At 44.0% G+C, this 24,021-nt stretch overlaps 2 protein-coding genes across 10 annotated transcripts in view; one reads left to right on the forward strand and one right to left on the reverse strand.

Moving 5' to 3' along the window:
* Positions 1-339: 339 nt before the first annotated feature.
* On the reverse strand, positions 340-8,394 carry ZBTB2 (zinc finger and BTB domain containing 2). Of its 3 annotated transcripts, none has more exons than XM_072140943.1 (3): positions 7,966-8,394; positions 4,131-4,317; positions 340-2,255 (listed from the first exon to the last, which is right to left on the reverse strand). In XM_072140943.1, the coding sequence occupies exons 2-3, from the start codon at positions 4,301-4,303 to the stop codon at positions 884-886; spliced, it is 1,545 nt and encodes a 514-aa protein (XP_071997044.1). In that variant the 5' UTR covers positions 4,304-4,317; positions 7,966-8,394; the 3' UTR covers positions 340-883. The 3 variants fall into 3 exon arrangements, with proteins under 3 accessions (XP_071997044.1, XP_071997046.1, XP_071997045.1); XM_072140945.1 differs by lacking the exon at positions 7,966-8,394 and adding an exon at positions 7,175-7,279; XM_072140944.1 differs by lacking the exon at positions 7,966-8,394 and adding an exon at positions 6,701-7,167.
* The window catches only part of CCDC170 (coiled-coil domain containing 170), a 154,581-nt gene continuing 137,923 nt past the window's right edge, over positions 7,364-24,021 (forward strand). For 2 of the 7 annotated variants that reach the window (XM_072140938.1, XM_072140936.1), the window contains exons 1-2: positions 7,364-7,440; positions 15,157-15,497. In XM_072140938.1, the coding sequence (XP_071997039.1) occupies positions 15,269-15,497 (229 nt within the window). In that variant the 5' untranslated portion in view covers positions 7,364-7,440; positions 15,157-15,268. Of the gene's footprint in view, positions 7,441-7,544; positions 7,595-15,156; positions 15,498-19,250; positions 19,377-24,021 lie in introns of those variants that run through there. The other 5 variants (XM_072140937.1, XM_072140942.1, XM_072140940.1 and 2 more) reach the window with 5 other exon arrangements.

Raw genomic sequence — 24,021 nt, forward strand, 5'->3', positions numbered from 1 at the left:
AGCTAAACTTCTATTCAAATTAAGCGCTCCTGCACAAGACCAGGAATTTAGGACTATAGGAGGTCTTAAAAGCGACATTTATCAGGCGCTCAATAGTGATCCAAGTTCATTGATATCCAACCATCTCAAACCATGCATAGCAATTTTTTTTATATCAGCATTTTTGTGTCCATTAGCACTGAGTGATGCACCACAGACCCAAATATTACAGAACTGACCTATTTGAAAGCCAATTTTATGCTTCAAGTAATGTAACCAACTTTTGATCTGACAAAATACTAAGCATGTCTATGAAATCCTAGTGAATTACAACATGTTAGTAACTTTAAATAAAAAAAATGAATATTAGAAAATAAATTTATTAAAATAACAGATGGGCTGAACAAATGTATACAATCTAAATAGGGATTAAACAAAAAAAAAACATGATTACCAACCATCCTCCATTCATATGTATATAGTGTGTCAGCCATTGCTTGCCCAACATCACGTTTGTCATAGGCATGCATGGAGGAAAACAAACATGATATATTAAACATGTATGCATTTAGATTTATTTAAATTTCTCTGAGCCAAAAATACTCGCTTCCCTAATATACACAATTACAGTCCAAACATGTTTCATCTACAAACACATTTTATCTAAACTTCAGTAGTTCTACTGATATCAGGGAAGCCATTACATAGTTCCAGTTCTCTTAGGAAGAGGGGAAAAGAAAATATAAGAAGTCTCAAGGTTCTGCAATAACTCACTACTGAACTGCAGAAGGGTAAAAGGGACGGAAGAGATAGAAATGAAAGATGCTCTAGGTAAAAAAAAAAAATATATATATATATATATTTATAAAATGTAGGAAGTTGAGGATATATACAGCCATCAAAACTAGTCTAGTACAGTTTCTTGCTCTTTTTTAATGGTTGTTAGCATAGAGTGCTCATTTTCTGGAGCTTCAGAGTCCCCACTACTTAACAAGATGGACTTCCCTTCCTCTTCAAGAGCAAAGACGTCTGAATTTTGAGCTTGGCACGTATGTTTAACTACCTCGTTGGGTGTGGAAAATGTTTTGTCACACAAGTTACACTTATAACGTTTATTTGTTTGAACTAACATGTTGTCCATTTGGCTACTTTCATCAAAGGAACACAGCTCTAGAGTCTGCTTATCCACCACAGTGTAGGTATCTGCACTCTTTAGACAAACATGCCTCGCAGCTTGATTTGCCCTGCAAAAGCTTTTGTCACAGGTGCTGCATTTGAACGGCTTGCCTGTGTGGATGTACATATGCTCCCGCCAATGGCTTTTTTGGATAAACTTTCGACCACAAATGGTGCACTCGTATTTTCTACGTTTGACTTCTCGTTCCTGATCAGCCTGTTCCAAATTATCTATATCTGCAATATCTGTAGGGGGCGGTGTCTCAGCCTGCTGCTGACCATCAATGATTGGAGAATCGGAGATCTGGGGCATTTCACTGTCACTGATTATGCCAGTCTCGGCAGGTTCCATTGATTCTTTTCCCATTTCTGATCCACTGTTGCAGAATGAAGGGGAGATGCTGGTTTCTGTCTGCCCAGTAGAAGCACTAAATGGAATTCCTGTGTGGAGCTGGAGGTGTTCACGCAGGCTGCTTCTCAAATTGAAGCGCCTACCACACAAATGACAAGCATAATACTTGGGGAAACTTCCATTCCGTTTCATGATGCTCGGCTTAACATGAGCAATGGTTAGGGATGAGTTTTGTTCTTCACTTGGAGAGTCTTCCATGCTGTTTTCCTCCAGGGTAGAAGCTGCAGGAAGGACAGAAGATGTTGGCTCTGGAGACATAGGCGCTTGTACAGAATCGGAGAATGTTAAATTTGTCCTGTTTGCTGCAGGCATCGATGATGGAAGCTGAGATAATGGCACATTATCCGATGATGCATCCGGATTTATTCTTGTGGCTTGTGGTCGAGTCTCCCGATTATTTTTATCAGCAGGTGGGGTAACTTTAGATGGAGGCCTTATCTGATGATCTGCTATTTGAATTCCATAAAGAGAGGATGCAAGTGGGAAAACCTGATCTGGGTGAGAAAATCCGCCATGACTTGCAATGCTAGCCTCCTGAATTAGAGGAAAGGCATGCAAAAACTTAATGCCTTGTTCAAGGCGCACAGGATCAATCAGTTGAGGTGCCATTTTTCCAGTATACATCAGGTGTAAAAGATAACTGAAAATATCTGGTTGGATGTCAGTCGATTTCAAGCGAACACATTCACTGTAGGTAAAAGTAAAAACATTTAAGTAATGATGAAGTACCGGTAAGTGATGTTTAACATGACAGAGAGCAAAAAATCCCATTGATAAAGTGGAAACAGGCATATTTTATATGCACAACTCCATTTTTTTTTTTTTTTTTAACCTTGTGTCAATTTTGAGTTGGCATGGCAACAAGAAATAACAATGAATCTTAATTGCAGAGAACTTTAATGACTATTTTAGCTGTTCATTGTAACCTGGAGCAAAAGTTCAGTAAAGTATCACCAGTGGTTCGTCTATAAAGGCAGATTTACACTTTGATGTAAGGAGTTCCTGCTTTTTCAGTAAACAGCAGCGCTAACGGTGTAAATATGATTACAGTCTTGGAGCTACTGTTTTTGGTAAAAAAAAAAAAAAAAAGTTGGAACTCCTTACATAATGTTGTGTAGTGAGTTCTGTGCCCAGCAGTGATGTTGTGGTTCACAGACACAACAATGGCAGTGTGAATCAACCCAAACTAGGAGTCATCTGTAAGCTACGGCACGGCTCCTGAAAAAAAAAATAAACGTGTACTCACCTCCTCCTCTGCTTCTGATGTCCCGTTCCGTATGATCCATGCCTTTTTTTTTTTTTTTACTGAGGCACAGAAGCTGTGCTGGGGGACCTTCTGGCCACTCCCACCCGTCCCCATTTCTCGGCACTATATCAGGCGCTAGGATAAGGTGACGGGCGGTAGTGGGCAGACGGATGCTCCCCCAGCTTAGCTTCTGTGTCCCTGTAAAAAAATGGATCAGACGGGCCTGGAAATCTGGGCTAGTACACTTTTTTTTTTTTTAAAGCCCACCCCAGCAACTGATGTTTTTGGAACTCTCGAACAACCCCTTTAAGTCTGGGACTTAAAGGGGTTGTAACTTTAGTTTTTTTTAATCAAATTTTTTTATTAACCACCAAACCATTTTCTTGACAGTAATCTAGTACATACATCACATAGTACAGGTATAGATAAATAAAAACGAAGCAGAATATAAAAAGGCCTACTCCAAGATTTGTATGTAAAGTTTAAATTACTTAACAGGATCTCCTTCCTAACTGCCAAGCCAAAATTAACAGACTAATTTTCGGTCGTTTTATTTAAGGGCCATAACTTTTTGCGAGCTAACTTAAATATTTTTGCAGTGTTTTTTTCGTGACACACAGGGCTACTTTAAAACAGTAATAAACCTTTTCTGCCTACTTCCTAGTGTCCTAAGTCTGCAGGGACATTTGTTTTATGAACAGCATGGAAGCAGGAGAAGCTGCAGTGACACCAAAAACATTGCTGCAGCCTCGGGACCTGCACCCAGGCTTTTGATTCTGGGTGTGCAGGACCAGTTTAAATAAAATGAATGCCAATTGTTGATAATTCTTAAAGTAACAACTGTATGGCTTTACGAGGGTAGTAATAATACATGAGCAGGAATGCGTCAACAGTCTAGAAAAGAAGAGGACAGCAGTACATAAGCACAAGGAGGTTTGTCAAGTCATGTTAAGCCTTCACAAGGACAACTCACAAGTTACACAAGTGTTTATCCTTTACAATGATTTGCCACATTAGGAGCCATGTTTTTGTGTGTAAGAAGCTCCTGCTCAGTCTCGGCTCCAGATGTGCAGTTAAACACTTTTCTCTAAAACATACCGCTTACCAGCTCTCACAACAACCGCCTCCTGTACATTTAGATTTCCATAACATATATATTGATTACCCAAACTAAGGATATCCAAAGTACATATACTTCATCTAATTTACTAAGAAATGTACTCATAGCTAAAAGTTCTGACATTTGTTCTCTAGTAGCATAGCAACTTCTAGGCTGGAAAATGTAAGGAAAACCTATATAAATCAGTTTGTATTTACCTTGTCTGGTGTACAAAAAGCATCTTGAAATAGTTAGAAAAAGATGCAAGGACCGATTTGTGTGCCTTAAAGTAAACATCCCCAATGGCAACTGTGCAGTCACACAAGAATCCAAATTCTCTCTGGGCATTTAACTGCTGCAGAAGGATTAGTCCGTGATTGGCCAAATCCATCTTCTCAATGGAGCCTGCAAAAATAACATGAAAAATGTATATATTTTTTTTAGGAAGAAAATCAAAATGACACTCAAAATTGTTTTTTTTAATTCTATTAGATAAACTTCTTACACAAGTTCACTCCACCATAAAAACATCCAACCTAAATCTTTTGCCCTGTACGGAAGATGTGATATACCAGAAGAATGCAAGGCCCAGTCAAGTGTCCGGCTTTATGTTGCATTCTCCCTAAGGAGAGCTGAACAGAAACTGAAAGTGTTAGAGAGGACCTGTCACCCTGAAGAATGACACCAGGAGCTGCTTACTAAAGTAAGCAGCTCCTAGTGCTAAAACAAACGCAGCAGTGCTACAATGATAGCGTTATCGGAAACCTCTGATAACACTATCACTGCTGCACTGTACACTGCAAACCCCGGACCGCTCTCAAAATGGTGCCACCTCCCCAGACCGCCCCACTCACTCCATAGGCTGGTAGTCACCACCCCTCATGAATAGTTGTGTACAGCGCAGCAGTGTTAGATAGCGTTATTGGAAACCTCTGGTAACACGATCATTGTAATATGGCTGCGCTTGTTTTAGCAATAAGAGCGGCTTACTAGCTCCTCTACGTATGGCAAAATATACAGCATACTCTTTTTTTTCAATACGGCATGGTAACACACCATACGTGCTCACCGTATTGTAAAAGCAATTCTATGGCGGCCATATACTAGCTGCTGTTTGTGTAGCTAGCTTACGGCCATCATGAACGTTCACAGACACTTCGTATATCCAACAAAACCTAAAAGACAGGGTTCACAAAAGCCGCACGATGCGCAAGTGGTTTTGAGAAACTCCTTCAAGGAGTAGGAACATTTTATACTCGAGTATTGTACTGGTAGTTCTGCGTTTGCCAGGCCATAAAGTATGAATGGTATGTCAGCTGCAGTTTCTGGCCCAAAAACTGTATAGCAACCTGGACTCCAAACAAAGTTAACTATGATACTGTGAATTACTGTGTCATGCGAGTAAAAAACATAAGTGTCCCTGCAGGTGTCATAAGTGTATACCCAATAGAGCTTTTTGGACCATTTTAAATGGAAAATCATTATACAAAACTATAAATCCGCTCAGACTTTATGCTAAACTTATGAGCTGAAACTTGCGATTGTGGGAGAATATTCACTTCACACAGAAGACATAGTGCCACCCACATTCAGCAGTCTCTTTCAATATCACTAGTACAACAAACAATAGTAGTTAAGGTTGTATTAGAAAGCTGAAAAAAAAATATATATATATTATAGAATATTTATTTCACTCCTATACACTATACTCCTTTTTGGCTGCTACTTATTCCCAGAGAATGTTATGTAGAGAATAGTATGCTACTACCAGACACTTATGATGGTGGTTTACACAAGTAACTAAACATATTGAACATGCTGCTTCCTCTCTGTCTCTCCTGTTTATCTGTTATGACTGTAAAAAAAAGTGAACATTCTTGTAGCACAAGCCCTTACACAGCCTGAGGATGGAATAACAGCTTGAACTGCTGCACCTGACTTACCACAGTAGTAGACAGTCGAGAAGCAGCACTCCAAAAATTCCATAAAGAAAAAAGTTTATTCCACCATAGTAGTGCGACGTTTCGCCAATTCAATCACGGCATTATCAAGCCGTGATTGAATTGGCGAAACGTCGCACTACTATGGTGGAATAAACTTTTTTCTTTATGGAATTTTTGGAGTGCTGCTTCTCGACTGTCTACTACTACATATTGGGGTCTAAGTCGGACCTCTTAAGAAGACCTGCACCCGACATTGTTTTTACACACGGTGCCGCTCCACACACGCTTTTTGGACTATTGACTTACCACAGTGGTGTAATGTATATACTAGGTTTAAAGTGAACCTGTCACCAGGAATGCCATTTTTAGCTGGTGAGAGGATGCAATAGCCAATGCTATGCTGATTTTAAAATGCCTTTGTCAGCATTCTGAATACTGGCACTACTTTAGAAATCTTTTTTTCACATCACTGGGGGGAGAGCAGCTTCAGAAGCCCATGTGTCTTCCACACTCATCCAGCTCCATCCCTCTTCCCAGTGATGTGTATTGAGCAGGCAGAGAAGGGAGGGGGGTAGTGTGGAGGAGAATGCATGAGGAGACAGACAGGCACACAGAGATCACCACATGCTGTTGGCAAGGATCAGGCATTTTTTCAACATATTATAGGCTACAGGTTAAAGATGACATCTCTGGTGAGCAATTTGCTTTATAATGAGGACTTGTCACCAGTTTTGGGATTCCAAACTAACCACAGGTCCATGTGGACATGTGGTTTAGGGTCCCAAAACAGCCTTTTTGAGCTCTCAGCCTGGGGGCAATTATATAAATTTTCTTTACGCACTTACCTAGATGCGTCAAATTGGACTCGCATCTTAAGTTCTTGCTACCATGCGCCTGCTCTTACGATGCGGGATGAAGCTGGGAGATGACCTCAGCTTCATTGTGCATGCGCTGTACCCCCAGCATGCACAGTGAAGCCAAGGTGTAACCACCCTGACTTCATTGCCATACCATGTAGGTGCCACCTTGGGTGGTTTAGTGTGTTGAATAGCCCTGACAGGTTCCTTTTAAATGGTGCCGATTCTGGTTTGCATTTTTGTATATGCTAAGCATTTCAAACACATGAGACAACTGGATGGTGGGACCTGACAGCATATGATTTATTTCCCACACTGCTATCTAGTGCGACCCCTAAGAAATGTTCATGGGAGGCAGGACGTTGTAGTGAGCCATAGTATAAAAGCCCTTGAGGGCCTGGGACACTCAGCTGAGAAAGAAGAAATACTGGCAGCTCGAGCATCGATGCTGCGATTTCTTACACTATTCTGGGCCTGCAGGGATTATGTACTGAGTGCTGAATCAGGAGGGGCCCCACTGACACCTTCTACTATGACCCGCACAATACCAGATCCCCGGGCACTGGCGGGAGCTTGGAGGAGCCCAGGACTGGGCCGCAGCTGCTACGTGAGAGGGCGCTGGCTGTGCGCTATGCCACTGCAGTGTGTGCACGTTGCTATGAACGTGCCTCTGGCTCCTACACACAACAGTTGAACACGCTGCCCTGCCCGACCGGATGCGCCGAATGGTAAGGCCAGAGGCCAGGGGCGGAGCCAGGATGCGCAGACACTTCCGCGCAGCTGTGAATGGGGGAGGGGTGAATAACATAACGAACAAAGATGGCTCCAGCTTGGGTAGACGCCTGAGCGGTGGGAGAGGAGGCGGAGTATGAAGGGGAGGAGGTGAACGAGCTGCCTCACACATACATGGCGGCGGCAGCGCAGAGAGGGGGATGGGAAAGCCATTGGCCGCCACTAACGCTTTGTCCGGCCCGGTCGTGCGTAGTGGGCCACATGGGTTCATGACAGTAAAGCCACGAACATTCGGCTCACGCTGTAAACAGGGAGCGCGCAATAAAGCGCATATAACCCGGCACGGGCAGATACAACGAAGCCTTTGCGGTCAAGGCCCAGCCGGGCCGCTCCGTTCGTAACTTATTAAACTTCCCCCACATAAGGTTGCCTAGCGGCGCCTCGGAGCACAACCTCTTCCAGGTGACGGCGGGCGCCGTTACACGTGGTGCGGGCTGTAGCCGCCGATGTCGTGCACTCACCTGCCGTGCGTGCGCTGCGGATCCCAGAGCCCGTGCTCGGTGCCTGCTGCCGCCTCCTCCTCCGGCGTCTTGTGCTCCTCTACGAGAGGCGGGCGGTAATAGAGGGGAAAAAAAACTGTCGGTGCTTTCCTGTCCGGTTACGTTAAGGTCACATGACCGGCAGCGGGGGGCAGTCGTGCAGTGGAGCTTGTACTGCTCTCCCGCCGGGAGTATGAGGCGAGAGTCGCCCACCCCTCCCCCTCTGTGTGTAATGTCTCGTTTCCTCTGGCGAGGGAGGCTGCACATAGCACGGCCCCGCCACCGCCGCCATCTCGGTCTCCTCCCGCCGAGCCTCATGTTTCAGGCCGCCGCAGAGTGCAGTGCAGTACACACGGCAGCCGCTCATGGTGTTTTCTTTATTGGCCTGTGACAGAGTTTCATGGCTGAATGTGGCCAACCACAACCAGGGGCACGTCAAAAAAATAATTGTCGAATAATAAAGACAACCAATACGATAGTGGCAGGCGCCATGAGAGCGCGGTGTACAAAGTGCCCGGCCGCACACGTGCGCTCAGGGACCACAACAGTGTGTGGGATTCATGACTAAATCACACTTTATCAACAGTTCTGTATGGAACTTATCACTTGTACATGTGTGGCGGGAATACACACTCACTGATTCACAGTGACAACTTTTACTTACATATATTTACTTCAGAAATAATTATATCTCCGATACATTGATGAGACTAGTCCTGCAGCAGGTCAGTCACTTGTGTCTAGCGTTAGGTGTCTGCTCGTGTTTAGCCTAGGAAATGCCATTTCTCCAAATACATAGTGTAATCTGCCATCAGATAGATGAACCCCTTCTGGACTAAGCCATTTAAGGGTTTCAGGATCGGCTAGATTATTTATTTCTGGCCTATGTCACTATCAGTGGTTGTAACCATGGAACACTGTAACATATCCAGAGGATTTTGATATTGTTCTCTCATAACACATTGTACTTTAACCTCTTAAGCACACAGCCATTTTGTAGGTCAAGGCTCAGTCCCATTTTTTGGATTCTGACTTGCCTCACTTTATATGGTTATAACTTTTGAACACTGTTACTTATCAAAGTGATTCTGAGATTCAGTTTTTTTCCTCACATGTTGTACTTCATTTTAGTGGTAAATTTTGCCTGAAAAGTTTTGCGTTTATTTACACAAAAAAAAGATAAATTTTTTAAAATTCGAAATCTTCTCGTTTTCAGGCAAATAGATTTACCACCTAAATAACTTGCTGAATTACATTTCCCATATGTCTACTTTACATTTTCATAATTTTTGAAATGTCTGGATAATTTATTTTGATGTCACGCGGCTCACATATCGAATATCGCTTTTCTGGATTTTCAGAATTGACTATTTTTGGGAAAATACAGTTTTGAATGAAATTTTACATATTTAACATCAAAGCCCCTATATAACCAACCCATTTTAACCCCTTCCCGCCGCAGCCCTTTTTCGTTTTTGCGTTTTCATTTTTCACTCCCCACATTCAAATATCTGTAACTTTTTTATTTTTCCATGTACAGAGCTGTGTAATGGCTTATTTTCTGCGTAACAAATTACACTTCAAAATGGTGGTATTTAATATTCCATGCCGTGTACTGGGAAGCGGGAATAACATTCCAAATGCAGTGAAATTGGTAAAAAAAACTTGTGCCGTATTCTTGTGGGCTTGGATTTTATGGATTTCACTGTACGCCCCAAATTACATGTCTACTTTATTCTTTGGGTCAGTACAATTACGGGGGATAACAAATTTACCGTATATACTCTAGTATAAGCCGAGGTCCCTAATTTTACCACCAAAAACTGGGAAAACCTATTGACTCGAGTATAAGCCAAGGGTGGAAAATGCATTGGTCACAGCCTCCCAGTATATAGCCTGCCAGCCTCCAGTAGTAAGCATGCAGCCTCCAGCCCTGTTCGCCAAGCACATTAAAAAAAAAAAAACTTTCATACTCACCCACAGGCGGCTTCCTGATGCTCCGTTCCGCGTGGCTGGTCTTCGGTCTCCGGTCTTCTCTGTGTTGTATCAGCCGGCAGATACGCGTCCACGCGATCTGCCGGCTGCTGCACAATATCACGTGGCGGTGTTGCCGCTGATGACGTCATCAGCGGCGACATCGTCGCGTGATATTGTGCGCCAGCCGGCAGATCGCGTGGACGCGTGTCTGCCGGCTGATACAACACAGAGAAGACCGAAGACCAGCTCCGTGGAAGACAGAAGAGGAGCCGCCGAACATCGGGAGCCACGCGGACCATCTGACCTCCGGAGGGTGAGTATGGAAGTTTTTTTTTTTTTTTTATTGACTCGTGTATAAGCCGAGGGGAGGTTTTTCAGCACATTTTTTGTGCTGAAAAACTCGGCTTATACACGAGTATATACGGTATATAGGTTTTATAATGTTTTCATACATTTAAAAAAATGAAAACCTGTACAAATTTTTTGGGGGGGATTTTGCCATCTTCTGGGGCTAATAACTTTTTTATACTTTGGTGAATGGAGCTGTGGGTGGTGTCGTTTTTTGCGGATTTTGATGACGTTTACAATGTTAACATTTTTAGGACTGTTCAACCTATTTATCACTTTTTATAGAGTTTTAGAAAAAAAATTAAATGGCAAAAAAGTGCCATTTTCGGATTTGGGCGCGATTTTCCGTTACGGGGTTAAATGCAGTTAAAAACCGTTATCATATTTTGATAGATCGGGCATTTTCGGATGCGACAATACCTAATGTGTTTGTGATTTTTACTGTTTATTTATATTAATATCAGTTCTAGGGAAAGGGGGGCGATTTGAATTTTGAGGTTTTTGTATTATAATTATTTTTTTTTTTACTTTTTTTTTTATTTTTACTATTTTTCAGACTCCCTTGGGTACTTTACCCCTAGGGTGTCTGTAGGATCCTATCATATACTGCCATACTACAGTATGGCAGTATATGGGGATTTTACTCCTTATACATTACAATGTGCTGATAGCACATTGTAATGCATGGGTTAAGCCGAAGTAGCTTCGGGTCTTCGTAAGACCTGACGCTACCATGGTGACGGATCGCCCATGCACCGCCATCTTTGTGAAGCCGCCAGCAGGAAAACACCCGCGATCGGTGCCGGCACAGATCACGGGTGTTACCGGTAAGCCTTTTTTGCAATATGCAGCAAAGCCTTTCCGGCTATGGAGAGGGCTCAGCCCGCGAGCCCTCTCCATGCACCGGGACCCGACATGTGACGTACTAATACGTCACATGTCGGTGAGGGGTTAAAATCTGCATCCCTCAAACTTTCAAACACAGCTTTTAGGAAGATTGTTAACCCCTTGAGATCTTCATAGTAATTACATCAAAATGGAGGTGAAATTTAGTATGGTCAAATCGTGTAGGTTATACGTTCATTTAGCCCTAAAATTTACACATTTCCAAAAGATAAAAAGAGAAAAGCCATCATACAATTTGTTCTACAATTTATCCTGAGTACAGGGACCCCCCCCACATGTGGCCGTTACTTATTTTGTGTGCGCACAGCAAGACGCAGGAGGGAAGGAGGGACCTGCAGCTTCCAGGATTTTAGTTTCCTTATTGGTCCCTTTTGTAGGCTATAAAATTTTTGCTTTTTCGTTGTAGGGGCCATGTGACCAGGCCCGGCGCCAGCACCCGGGCAAGTGCCGGGGCACTGGAGGGGCCCACTCGGGCCCCCGGATCAATTGTACCAGTGTCTCTATGAGACACTGGTACAATTGATCACCATCCGGATCGATAATTTTTCTGCCTCTATGCTGCGCTGGTCGGGAGCGCAGTATAGAGGCAGAATCTAAAACTCACCTGTCCCGGTTCCCACGATGCGGCGCTCTGCAGGGTATGCGACGGCTCTGAAGCCGGCGCACATGATGACGTCATCGGGTCACGTGTGCCGGCTTCAGAGCCGGCGCGTACGGGAGGCCCAGGCCGAAGACAGCTGCAGGTGCTGCGCCGGGGGAACCAGGACAGGTAAAATACTCCTTTCCCGGAGGGGGGGGTTTCAGTGTGTCCACAGGGGGAGGGATGGGGTCACTGTGTATACAGGGGGAGAAGGGGGGTCAGTGTGTCAGCGGGGGGGTCATTGTGTCAGCAGGGGGGGGGTTTCAGTGTGTCTGCAGGGGGAGGGGAGGTTCAATGTGTCCGCAGGGGGGGGGGGGGGTGAGGGGTTCAGTTTGTCCGCAGGGGGAGGTTGGGGGGGTCAGTGTGTCCGCAGGTGGAAGGGGGGGTGTCAGTGTGTCCGCAGGTGGAAGGGGGAGTGTCAGTGTGTCCGCAGGTGGAAGGGGGGTGTCAGTGTGTCCGCAGGGGAGGGGGGTGGTCAGTGTGTCCGCAGGGGGGGGGGGGGTCACTGTGTGGGGAGGGGGGGGAAGTGTGGCCACTGGAGGGTGGCCCACGGAGGGGCCCACTAAGGCTCTGTCGCCCAGGGGCCCACTAAAACCTGGAGCCGGCCCTGCATGTGACAGCATGTTTTCGTGGGGAAAAGATCCCCCAAAGCCAAGTTAAATGCTGTGGTCGCATTTAACGGGTTAAACACCCACGATTGGAGCCCACTCCGACCGCAGGTGTTACACTGGAGTGCCGGCTATCAGTTACAGCCTGCACCCTGTGATTCCCGATGCCGATTCGGCAGTAACTTAGCGCTCAGCATCCGATATATCGGACGCAGAGCGGGAAGGGGTTAAAGCCAGACACATGGTAAACATTCAAAACCGCATATGCGTTTTGGCCAACCCCCCCTCTCACGTGTGTCCTCCCTTGCTCCTTTTGCAGTTCTTTTCCGGGTCTTGATGCCACCTAATACATGCAGCATGGGACACAAAGCAACACAGGAAGGAGGGAAGAGCCAGGAAAAGGGATGCCTGATTTATTTTTATTTACTTTCGTGCTCTTTCTCTGCTCTGGGGATATCCAGAATTTGTCTGTTCTTGAGGGTCTCTGGTATTAGCAGTTAAATGTTCTGGGTGGTCTCCAGTATTTTTCAGCCTGCTATGTGGTCTCGAGTATTATTATCAGCGATGGGGTCTGCACTATTATTGTCTGCTCTGAATGTAGTATTTGGTTGCTATGGTGGTATTTATTGCTGTACTGAGGCATTTGTAATTTTTTGTGCTGTACTGTGGTTGCTGGTATTTATCCCACAAAAAATGACATCTTACACAGCTCTGTACACAAAGTATAAAAATGCTACGTGCATTCTGATAACTTTTATTTTGATAATATGTAAATTTTCTAAAGAGGCTACTGGGGCGTGGAGTAGCCGGAGCTGAGGCTACACGGCGCGGCTACTCCACGCCCCAGTAGCCTCTTTGATCCTCCTACCAGATAACTTTGTCCCTCGTCCACGAAGCCTGCCGTCTGCGCATGCGCAGTGGCTTCGGAGCAGTGACCGCACAACCGCGGGCCTGCTGTTCTGTGCAGACGGCAAGCTTTGCGGACGAGGGCGCACAGCTACAAGGAGCTGCGCACTGAAGTTATCTGGAGAGCAGTGTGCAAGTAATTGAAATTATTTCAGTACTTGTATACCAGAAACTGGCATACAAGCAGTTTATAAATTCCACCATACATTGTGTATCTAAAGGGGGGTGGTCATATATTTTATGCCTCATATGTGACCACTACGTGACATCTATGACTATCCAACATACTGTAGACCATGCCATAGGGAGGTTATGACATTTTGTCTTGGGATGTGGGTGGTCACATATGTATTGGAGAGGATTGTCTCATATGAAGTCCATGTCATATGTGACAAAACAAAAATATTAAATGGACCTCATATGTGTCAATGCTCTCCATTACACGGGGCCACCCACAGCCCAAGACAAAATCACATAAGGGATTGTGCATATATTTTGGTGTGTTCACATATGAGTTGTAGGATCACCTTCACATGACATGTGAACACGAGTCCAATTAGGTATATACACTCACCGACCACTTTATTAGGTACACCTGTCCAACTGCTCGTTAACACTTAATTTCTAATCAGCCAATCACATGGCGGCAACTCAGTGCATTTAGGCATGTAGACATGGTCAAGACAATCTCCTGCAGTTCAAACCGAGCATCAGTATGGGGAAGAAAGGTGATTTGAGTGCCTTTGAACGTGGCATGGTTGTTGGTGCCTGAAGGGCTGGTCTGAGTATTTCAGAAACTGCTGATCTACTGGGATTTTCACGCACAACCATCTCTAGGGTTTACAGAGAATGGTCCGAAAAAGAATAAACATCCAGTGAGTGGCAGTTATGTGGGCGGAAATGCCTTGTTGATGCCAGAGGTCAGAGGAGAATGGGCAGACTGGTTCGAGCTAGGCAGAAGAGCATCTCTGATCGAACAGTACGTCGAACTTTGAGGCAGATGGGCTACAGCAGCAGAAGACCACACCGGGTGCCACTCCTTTCAGCTAAGAACAGGAAACTGAGGCTATAATTTGCACAAGCTCATCGAAATTGGACAGTAGAAGATTGGAAAAACGTTGCCTGGTCTGATGGTAGGGTCAGAATTTGGCGTCAACAACATGAAAGCATGGATCCATCCTGCCTTGTATTAACGGCTCAGGCTGGTGGTGTCATGGTGTGGGGAATATTTTCTTGGCACTCTTTGGGCCCCTTGGTACCAATTGAGCATCGTTGCAACGCCACAGCCTACCTGAGTATTGTTGCTGACCATGTCCATCCCTTTATGACCACAATGTACCCAACATCTGATGGCTACTTGCAGCAGGATAATGCGCCATGTCATAAAGCTGGAAGCATCTCAGACTGGTTTCTTGAACATGACAATGAGTTCACTGTACTCAAATGGCCTCCACAGTCACCAGATCTCAATCCAATAGAGCATCTTTGGGATGTGGTGGAACGGGAGATTCGCATCATGGATGTGCAGCTGACAAATCTGCGGCAACTGTGTGATGCCATCATGTCAATATGGACCAAAATCTCTGAGGAATGCTTCCAGCACCTTGCTGAATCTATGCCACGAAGAATTGAGGCAGTTCTGAAGGCAAAAGGGGGTCCAACCCATTACTAGCATGGTGTACCTAATAAACTGGCTGGTGAGTGTATATACATATATAGTATCTATACATAATAAATTTAGGTGCTTTATAACTTTAAAAATTGTAATTTTCTCATCCAATGCTTAAGTCCCGCAGGACACTGCACGCCAAAGCAAGCAAGCTGTGCTTGGATTGGACGAGACTAAGGCGATGATGTGTTACGTTCCCCTCGGCATGGCAAAGTACTACATAGACTGGGCATGCGCAGTTGCCGCATGGAAGCGTATCCTCTACTGTGCATGCGCCGGGAAAGTTCTTGTCAGACCCATCCCAGTGACGAAGGGAGAAGACTACACCTATCTGTCTCGGAGGCGGCAACGAATGTTGAAGAGAGCTGTGGACGGGACGTCAGCGAAAGAGAAGACAGAAGAAGACGCAATGTCACGTTACCGGCTCTAGACCCGCGGGTAATCAGCCACTTAGGGAACGGTAAGTATATTAGAAAGTTAGGTCACATGTACTTTTAGAGTAGTCAGGGGAACCTAGGTCCCGGGCAACCCCTTTAATCATTGGACCCCTGGCCTGGTAGGAAATGCTGCCACTCGCTGAGAGCTCCAGTGATCTATCACACTTTAGGCTACATCTGACCTGCTCTGTGCTCACAGACAGCAGCAGGTCAGTGCCCGCCCCTCCACTCCCTCACCCTCCTCCCCTGCAGTCGGGGAAGACTGAGGAGAGAGGCAGAACTTCCAAGCATACAGAAGCAGCCTGTACCCAGTACAGATAAGTCATAAAGTGCAGAAAGGAAGGAGCATACAGAAGCAGCCTGTACCCAGTACAGATGAGTCATAAAGTGCAGGAGAAGAGAAGGAGCATACAGAAGCAGCCTGTACCCAGTACAGATAAGTCATAAAGTGCAGGAGAAGAGAAGGAGCATACAGAAGCAGCCTGTACCCAGTACAGATGAGTCATAAAGTGCAGAAGGGAAGGAGCATTCAGAAGCAGCCTGTGCCCAGTACAGATAAGTCACTGACAGGTGCCCAGAACTCTAGACCAAGGGCAGTATATATATGGCCACAGACGGCTGTCATATGTGGTGATTTGATTGAAAATTTACCTGCCTGGTTCCTTGTAACTTTGCTATTCAGTGCTTCCACCCCAAAACAAATGCTTTGCCCTACACACTCCCTGCCAAACTGGATTTTATTCCTCATTGTATGGGAGTAATATTCCTCACCGTATGAGGGTAATGTTCCTCATTGCATGCCGTTAGTGTTCCTTACTGCATGGCGGTAGTGTTCCTTGCTGTATGGAGGTAGTGTCCCTCACTGTATGGGGATAGTATTTCTCACTGTATGGCGGTATTATTCCTCACTGTATGGGGTTAGTGTTCCTCACTGTATGGAAGTAGTATTCCTCATTGTATGGGTTAATATTCCTCAATGTATGGGGGTAGTGTTCCTCACTGTATGGGGGTAGTATTCCTCACTGTATGGCGGTAGTGTTCCTCATTGTGTAAGGGTAGTATTCCTCACTGTATGGGGGTAATATTCCTCACTGAATGGGGGTGATATTTCTCACTGTATGGCGGTATTATTCCTTAATGTATGGAGGTAGTGTTCCTCACTGTATGGGGGTAATATTTCACTGCATGGGGGTAGTGTTCCTCACTGCATGGCATTCGTGTTCCTCACTGCATGGCATTCGTGTTCCTCGCTGCATGGCGGTAGTGTTCCTCGCTGTATGGCGGTAGTGTCCCTCTCTGTATGGTAATAGTATTCCTCACTGTATGGCGGTATTATTCCTCACTGTATGGGGGTAGTGTTCCTCACTGTATGGTGGTAGTATTCCTCACTGTATGAGGGTAGTATTCCTCACTGTATGAGGGTAGTATTCTTCACTGTTTGGGGGAATATTTCTCACTGAATGGGGGGTAGTATTTCTCTGTATGGTAATAGTATTCCTCACTGTATGGCGGTATTATTCCTCACTGTATGGGGGTAGTGTTCCTCACTGTATGGGGGTAGTATTCCTCACTGTATGGAAGTAGTATTCCTCATTTTATCGGTTAATATTCCTCAATGTATGGGAGTAGTGTTCCTCACTGTATGGAGGTAGTGTTCCTCACTGTATGGTGGTAGTGTTCATCACTGAATGGCAGTAATGTCCCTCACTGTATGGGGGTAGTATTCCTCACTGTATGGGGGTAGTATTCCTCACTGTATGGCGGTAGTGTTCCTCATTGTATGAGGGTAGTATTCCTCACTGTATGGGGGTAATATTCCTCACTGAATGGGGATGATATTTCTCACTGTATGGCGGTATTTTTCCTTACTGTATGGAGGTAGTGTTCCTCACTATTTGGGGGTAGTATTCCTCACTGTATGGGGGTAATATTTCACTGCATGGGGGTAGTGTTCCTCACTGCATGGCATTCGTGTTCCTCACTGCATGGCGGTAGTGTCCCTCTCTGTATGGTAATAGTATTCCTCACTGTATGGCGGTATTATTCCTCACTGTATGGGGGTAGTGTTCCTCACTGTATGGTGGTAGTATTCCTCACTGTATGAGGGTAGTATTCCTCACTGTTTGGGGGAATATTTCTCACTGTATGGAGGGTAGTATTTCTCACTGTATGGCGGTATTATTCCTCACTGTATGGGGGTAGATGGGGGTAGTGTTCCTCACTGTATGGAAGTAGTATTCCTCATTGTATCGGTTAATATTCCTCAATGTATGGGAGTAGTGTTCCTCACTGTATGGAGGTAGTGTTCCTCACTGTATGGTGGTAGTGTTCCTCACTGTATGGCAGTAATGTCCCTCACTGTATGGGGGTAGTATTCCTCACTGTATGGGGGTAGTATTCCTCACTGTATGGCGGTAGTGTTCCTCATTGTATGAAGGTAGAATTCCTCACTGTATGGGGGTAATATTCCTCACTGAATGGGGGTGATATTTCTCACTGTATGGCGGTATTATTCCTTACTGTATGGAGGTAGTGTTCCTCACTATATGGGGGTAGTATTCCTCACTGTATGGGGGTAATATTTCACTGCATGGGGGTAGTGTTCCTCACTGCATGGCATTAGTGTTCCTCGCTGTATGGCGGTAGTGTCGCTCACTGTATGGTATTAGTATTTCTCACTGTATGGTGGTATTATTCCTCACTGTATGGGGGTAGTGTTCCTCACTGTATGGTGGTAGCATTCCTCAGTGTATGAGGGTAGTATTCCTCACTGTTTGGGGGAATATTTCTCACTGTATGGGGGGGTAGTATTTCTCACTCTATGGCGGTATTATTCCTCACTGTATGGGGGTAGTGTTCCTCACTGCATGGCGTTAGTGTTCCTTACTGCGTGGCGGGAATGTTCCTCACTGTATGGCAGAGTTATATTGTCGGTAATTTTAGGCTTAATAGCTATGTTGGCACTTTGCGATTATTACATGGACTTTGGTTTGCACTTGGTCTCTTAAAGGTTTGCCATCACTGCCCTAGGGTACTTTAACCCTAGGTTGTCTGATTGATCCTATGATAAACTGCCACACTACTTCGTCACATGTCGTAAGGGGTTAAATACTCACTTAAAAGTGCAATTCGTGAGACAGGAAACTAGCCCATACAGCTCTGTACATGGAAAATTAAAAAATTATTGATTTTTGAAGGTGGGTAGTGAAAAATGGAAACGCAAAAACAAAAAAGGGCCAGGTTGTTAAATTGTGTAGTTTCCAAATTTTTTTAAATTATTTTGTTTATTAGTGAATTGGGTTCAAACACAAATAATATAAGATGTTGTAAGTTTGAAGACTACAGTCATGAATAGTTGAGCAGACCTTTAAGACAGATGTGAATCGCCACAAAACATTTGAATTTCCACTGCGACCCCCATGACGGCCCACCTGGAGGATGCCCCTTGATGTCTGGTGAAGATAATGGAGAAAAATAATGAGAAAACAGTCGGTCAAAGGGCAAAAAACCTGTTGGTTTCACTATACTTGTAGTAAGAAGAAATTTGGTATGTGTGTGCTCTCACCTGATGTAGTTATGCTAAGCGCATAACTAATCTATAGGCTGACGAGATGAATAGATGGTGTTCTGCTGCAGTTCTCCTTCTGGCTGAAAATATGGTGAAAAAGCGCAGTGGCCTATGTCCTTATTTTCAAATCCAACTTCCTTGATCCCTGTGGGGACTGGAAGAAGAGAGGTTAAATGCCCCTCCCAGCATCTGCCCATCAGAGAGGGAGATGAGAGGTTCCTGCGACTGTGCTGAGCAGTCTGAAGCTCCAACAAGTCGCATGTTGTTTTTTGAAATGCATGCAAACCAAAGCCCAATCCCTGGCACTGCACCAAAAATTCTGTCAGGGTGTAAGGTAAGTTATATTTACAAAAATGGTTCATAAGGACCTCACTGAAACCCATTGGTCTAAAACTTAACCTTATTCGATACAAGGTAAGTTATAACACACAATTATATTGTAATGAAAATGCTTAGAGAAGGCAGAAAGGCAGATTTGCACTGCAGCCGTAATATGTTTCTGTAACTTGTCTTTAGTGAAAATTAGGTCTCTGGTGACAGGTTCCCTTTAAGTTCAAATCCTGGCTGGGTCGATCCTCAGTTGGGGTTCTGGCTGCCTCCTCCTGATCCAGTATAGGCCCCATCTATGGTTTTTGGTGGCATGCTATGTGTTTGGGTGCCCGGAATGATGTACTTTTGGCTGCGACCGTAAGTGATGCTCCTATATCAGCCTACAACAGGGGAATAAGTTCCCTTTAAGGTATTTAACCCCTTAAGGACGCAGCCATTTTACAGCTTAAGGCTCAGTCCCATTTTTTAGATTCTGACCTGCGTCTCTTTATATGGTTATAACTTTTGAACACTGTTACTTATCAAAGTGATTCTGAGATTGTTTTTTTCCCCCACATGTTGTACTTCATTGTAGTGGTAAATTTTGGCTGATAAGTTTTGTGTTTATTTACAAAAAAAAGAAAAAAATGATGAATTTTTAGAAAAATTTGCCATTTTCGAAATTCAAAATCACCGCGTTTTCAGGCAGATAGATTTACCACCTAAATAACTTGCAGAATAACATTTCCCATTTGTCTACTTCACATTTTCATAATTTTTGAAATGTTTGGATAATTTATTTTGACGTCACGCGGCCTACAAATCGAATAACGATTTTCCGTATTTTCAGAATTGACTATTTTGGGGATAAATACTGTTTGAAATCAAATTTTACATATTTAGCAACAAAAACCCCCTATATAACCAACCCATTTGCAAATCTGCATCCCTCAAACTATCAGAAACAGCATTTACAAAGATTGTTAACCCCTTGAGATCTTCATAGTAATTGAATCAAAATGGCGGTGAAATTTAGAATGGTCAAATTTTGTCGGTTATACGTTCATTTAGCCCTAAAATTTACACATTTCCAAAAAATAAAAAGAGAAAACTCACCATAAAATTTGTTCTACAATTTCTCCTGAGTGCAGTGACCTCCCACACGTGGCCGTTACTTGTGTTATGGGGGGCACAGCGAGGCGCAGAAGGGAAGGAGCACCCTGTAGCTGCCAGGATTTTAGTTTTCTCGTTGCCCCCTTTTGAAGGCTATAAAATTTTCGCTTTTCCGTTATTTGGGCCATGTGACGGCATTTTTTTTTTGCGGGACGAGATGCTTTTTCCAGTGTTACCATTTTGGGGTTGGTTTCTCCTATTGTTGAAAATTTTGGAACTTTTTTTGAGGTCATGAGTAGAAAAGCATCAATTCTGTACTGGATTTTTTACTTTTTTTTTTTTTCGTGTTCACCGTATATCCTAATAATCATGTTATCTTTATTCTATGGGTCGATACGATTACGGGGATACCAGACATGAATATTTTTTCTTATGTTTTACTAAATTTGCCAAATAAAACCCTAATGTGGGGAAAAATCTATCATTTTTGCATCGCCGTCTTCCAAGTGGCATAACATTGTTACGTTTTTGGCTACAGAGCTGGTTGATGGCTTGTTTTTTTGCGGGACATGTTGTTCTTTGCAAAGGTATCATTCTGAAGTACATATGTTTTGTTGATCACTTTTTATTGCATTTTTAGTGGGATATAATAGGTAAAAATCATAATTTTTGGCGGGTTTTTAACATTTTCTTTTTACGGCGTTCATCATATGAGTTCAATAGTTATTTAGTTTTATTCTATGGATTGTTACGGACGCGGTGATACTATATATGTGGGGTTTGTGTTATGATTTAGACTTTTTTGAGCGTTATATGTCTCTTTATATGTTTTGGGGCTTATGGGCATTTTTAGTGATTTATAAAGTAATTTTTTATTGAAAAACATTTTTTTTTACATTATTTTTACATGATCCACCATGGGATATGAACAAGCAATCATCTGATGCAGATGCATAGGCTGACACTTTGCCTTTAAGATGACGTCACAGACGCCATCTTAAAGGTAATCCCTCCAGGCTTCTCTGGGGTCACGATCGGACCCCAGAGGTGCCAAAACAGCGATCGCCCCCCCCCCCCGAAAACGGTGCGGGGGGGCCGATCGTGGGGTAAAGACCCCCAGAAGGCATGTTAAATGCCGCAGCATTTAACGATTAAACACCCGCGATCGGAGCCCACTCCGACCGCGGGTGTTAGCCGGGGATGTCAACGGTAGATTACCGTTGAAATCCCGCGGCTAACGATGCCGGTTCGGCTGCTATGCAACGCTGAACCGGCATCGTCTCTGCGCAGTAGCTGTACTGCGCTGAGCGCTATTCGCGGGACTCAGCGCAGTACAGCTACGGCGCAGAGCGCTAAGGGGTTAAAATGCAGGATTTGAACCAGTGTCCTTTGGTTTTTCTTGGCAGTTTTGTACCATGTGGCCTGACTTTTTGTTTTTGGTGTTTCTGCATTACTTGCTGGGGTATTTAGGTCTCACATGTGTTATCCTATCAGAATTGGCCGGGCTTGATTTAAGGCTGGTTTTGTCATTCAGTCTTTGTTAGGGATTGTATCTGCAGCTTATACCTGGCTCTGTTCTGTTAGAACATCTTTACTATCTAGTTGCTTGTTACTATGTCTGTTTTGAGAGATTTTGAAGTTGTCTGTTTCTTTTTATGCACTTACTACTTTCCTGTCTGTTCCCCTTAGTGTTTATGTAATTGTAAGTGCCTTGTGGACTTGTTGTTGTTACCTGTTTTACATGAACTTCTATTTCTCTCCTTCTTGTATACAGTCTCGGTTGTGTTACTTGGAGCAATCTTTTCGGTAGGAGGGCCCAAATTGAGTACACCAGAGACTAGTATTCTTTAGTCCTTTCCCCTAATTTCTAGATAGTTCTTCGTGTTCAAAGATAGAGAGCAGTTGTCAGGTCTGGAGCTACCTGACCATCACTGACAGCCAGGGACTAGCTTAGCTATAGAGTAAAGGACAGTTTTCCCTTCCCTGTTTCCCCAGTTTTTGCTACTCTCTCGACACAGTTTTTTGCATCCGTGTAAACCGTGACACCGGTTTGTCAGGTGCTGTGAAAAACTTCTTTTACAGTATCCAACATGTGAATGTTCAATAGTTTTTCAACTTAGTTTCTCCTTTTCCTTTTTCAAAGGAAAATGTATCTGAGAATGGCAATAGTCAAGAGGGGAAAGCCATAAGTGTCTGCAAATAGAATTTCAAGGAGTTGTAATATGTGCTTTAACAAATTGTGCTTTAAAAAAACCATCTGTAAACCATACATTTATAGATTTATAAGGAAAGAGAAGGAGTCATTTATGGATGAGTTGAAAAATTTAATAGAAAAAATTTATAGACATGCATAGAAGTTTCTTACTCAGGATCAGTCTCAGAAGCAGATTTTGATGCACCTTCTACTAAAGCATCTTCTGTTAATGTTCCTGTCAGAGTCTCAGGAGATAGAAGCCAATTATCTTTTTCCTATGGAAGAATTAGACACCTGTATGAAAGCAGTCATAGAAACCCCTGCAAAGTGGAAGATGTAATCCCACCTAAGTCTATTCAAGACAAATTCAAGACAAAACTTTGTAGCATTCCCTTTTCTGGGAAATTTGTAGTTGGTCCGGAGCTGGACATTATATTGGAGAAGAAGACAATAAAAAGGCATTCTCAGAGGACAACTGGCTCAGAGAAAAAAAGCTCTTTTCGTAGCTACAACAAGCAAAAGGACTCTTACAAAGGCAAAGGGAAGCAATGACATCCCTACCCCCATACACAAAAGAAATGATTGATGTACTATAAATAAAAAAGGGTATTACAGTCCCTGCTGGCTTACTATTGGTCAGTCTGGATGTGGAGGCCCTCTGTAGCTCTATCCTGCATAACAAGGGATATGGACAATGGGGGATTCCTTAACCCCTTAATGACCGCCCTATCGGGATTCTACGGCGGTCATTAAGGGTACTTCTTCTGATGCGACGCCTTTCTACGGCGGCGCATCAGAAGAAGATTTCGGGACATCGGGTTATTATAGTGCCGGTGTCGGGCTGTGATATTACAGCCCAGACCCGGCACTAACACCCGGGATCGGAAAAACTCCGATCCCGGGTGTTTAACCCCTTGCACGCCGCGGTCAAGCATGACCGCGGCGTGCAAGTGTGTCCCCCGTGGATCGGACCCCCCCGGTGTGCTTACCGGGGGATCCGATCCCTCCTGCCGCTGCCCCGGGTTCCGACGAGTGACCCGGGGCTGTCGGCTCCTCTTCTCACCGGGTCCTGCCTTCCTGGCAGGACCCGGCTGTAAGTAACTGAGCATGCGCGGCATGCTCAGTTACTTACACTATACACTGCAATACAAGTGTATTGCAGTGTAAAGGCTTGAATAAGCGATCGGATGATCGCTTATTCAAGCCAAGAAGTAGAAAATGTAAAAAAGTAAAAAAAAAAAAATTAAATCTTTTTATAATATAATTAAATAAATAAATAAAATAAAAGTCCCATAATCTCCCCAGTAACACATAAAATGCAAATAAAGTATATAAAACACAAAACACGTACATATTTGGTATC

This window comes from Engystomops pustulosus, chromosome 3, assembly GCF_040894005.1.
Source record: "Engystomops pustulosus chromosome 3, aEngPut4.maternal, whole genome shotgun sequence".
NCBI lineage: Eukaryota > Metazoa > Chordata > Amphibia > Anura > Leptodactylidae > Engystomops > Engystomops pustulosus.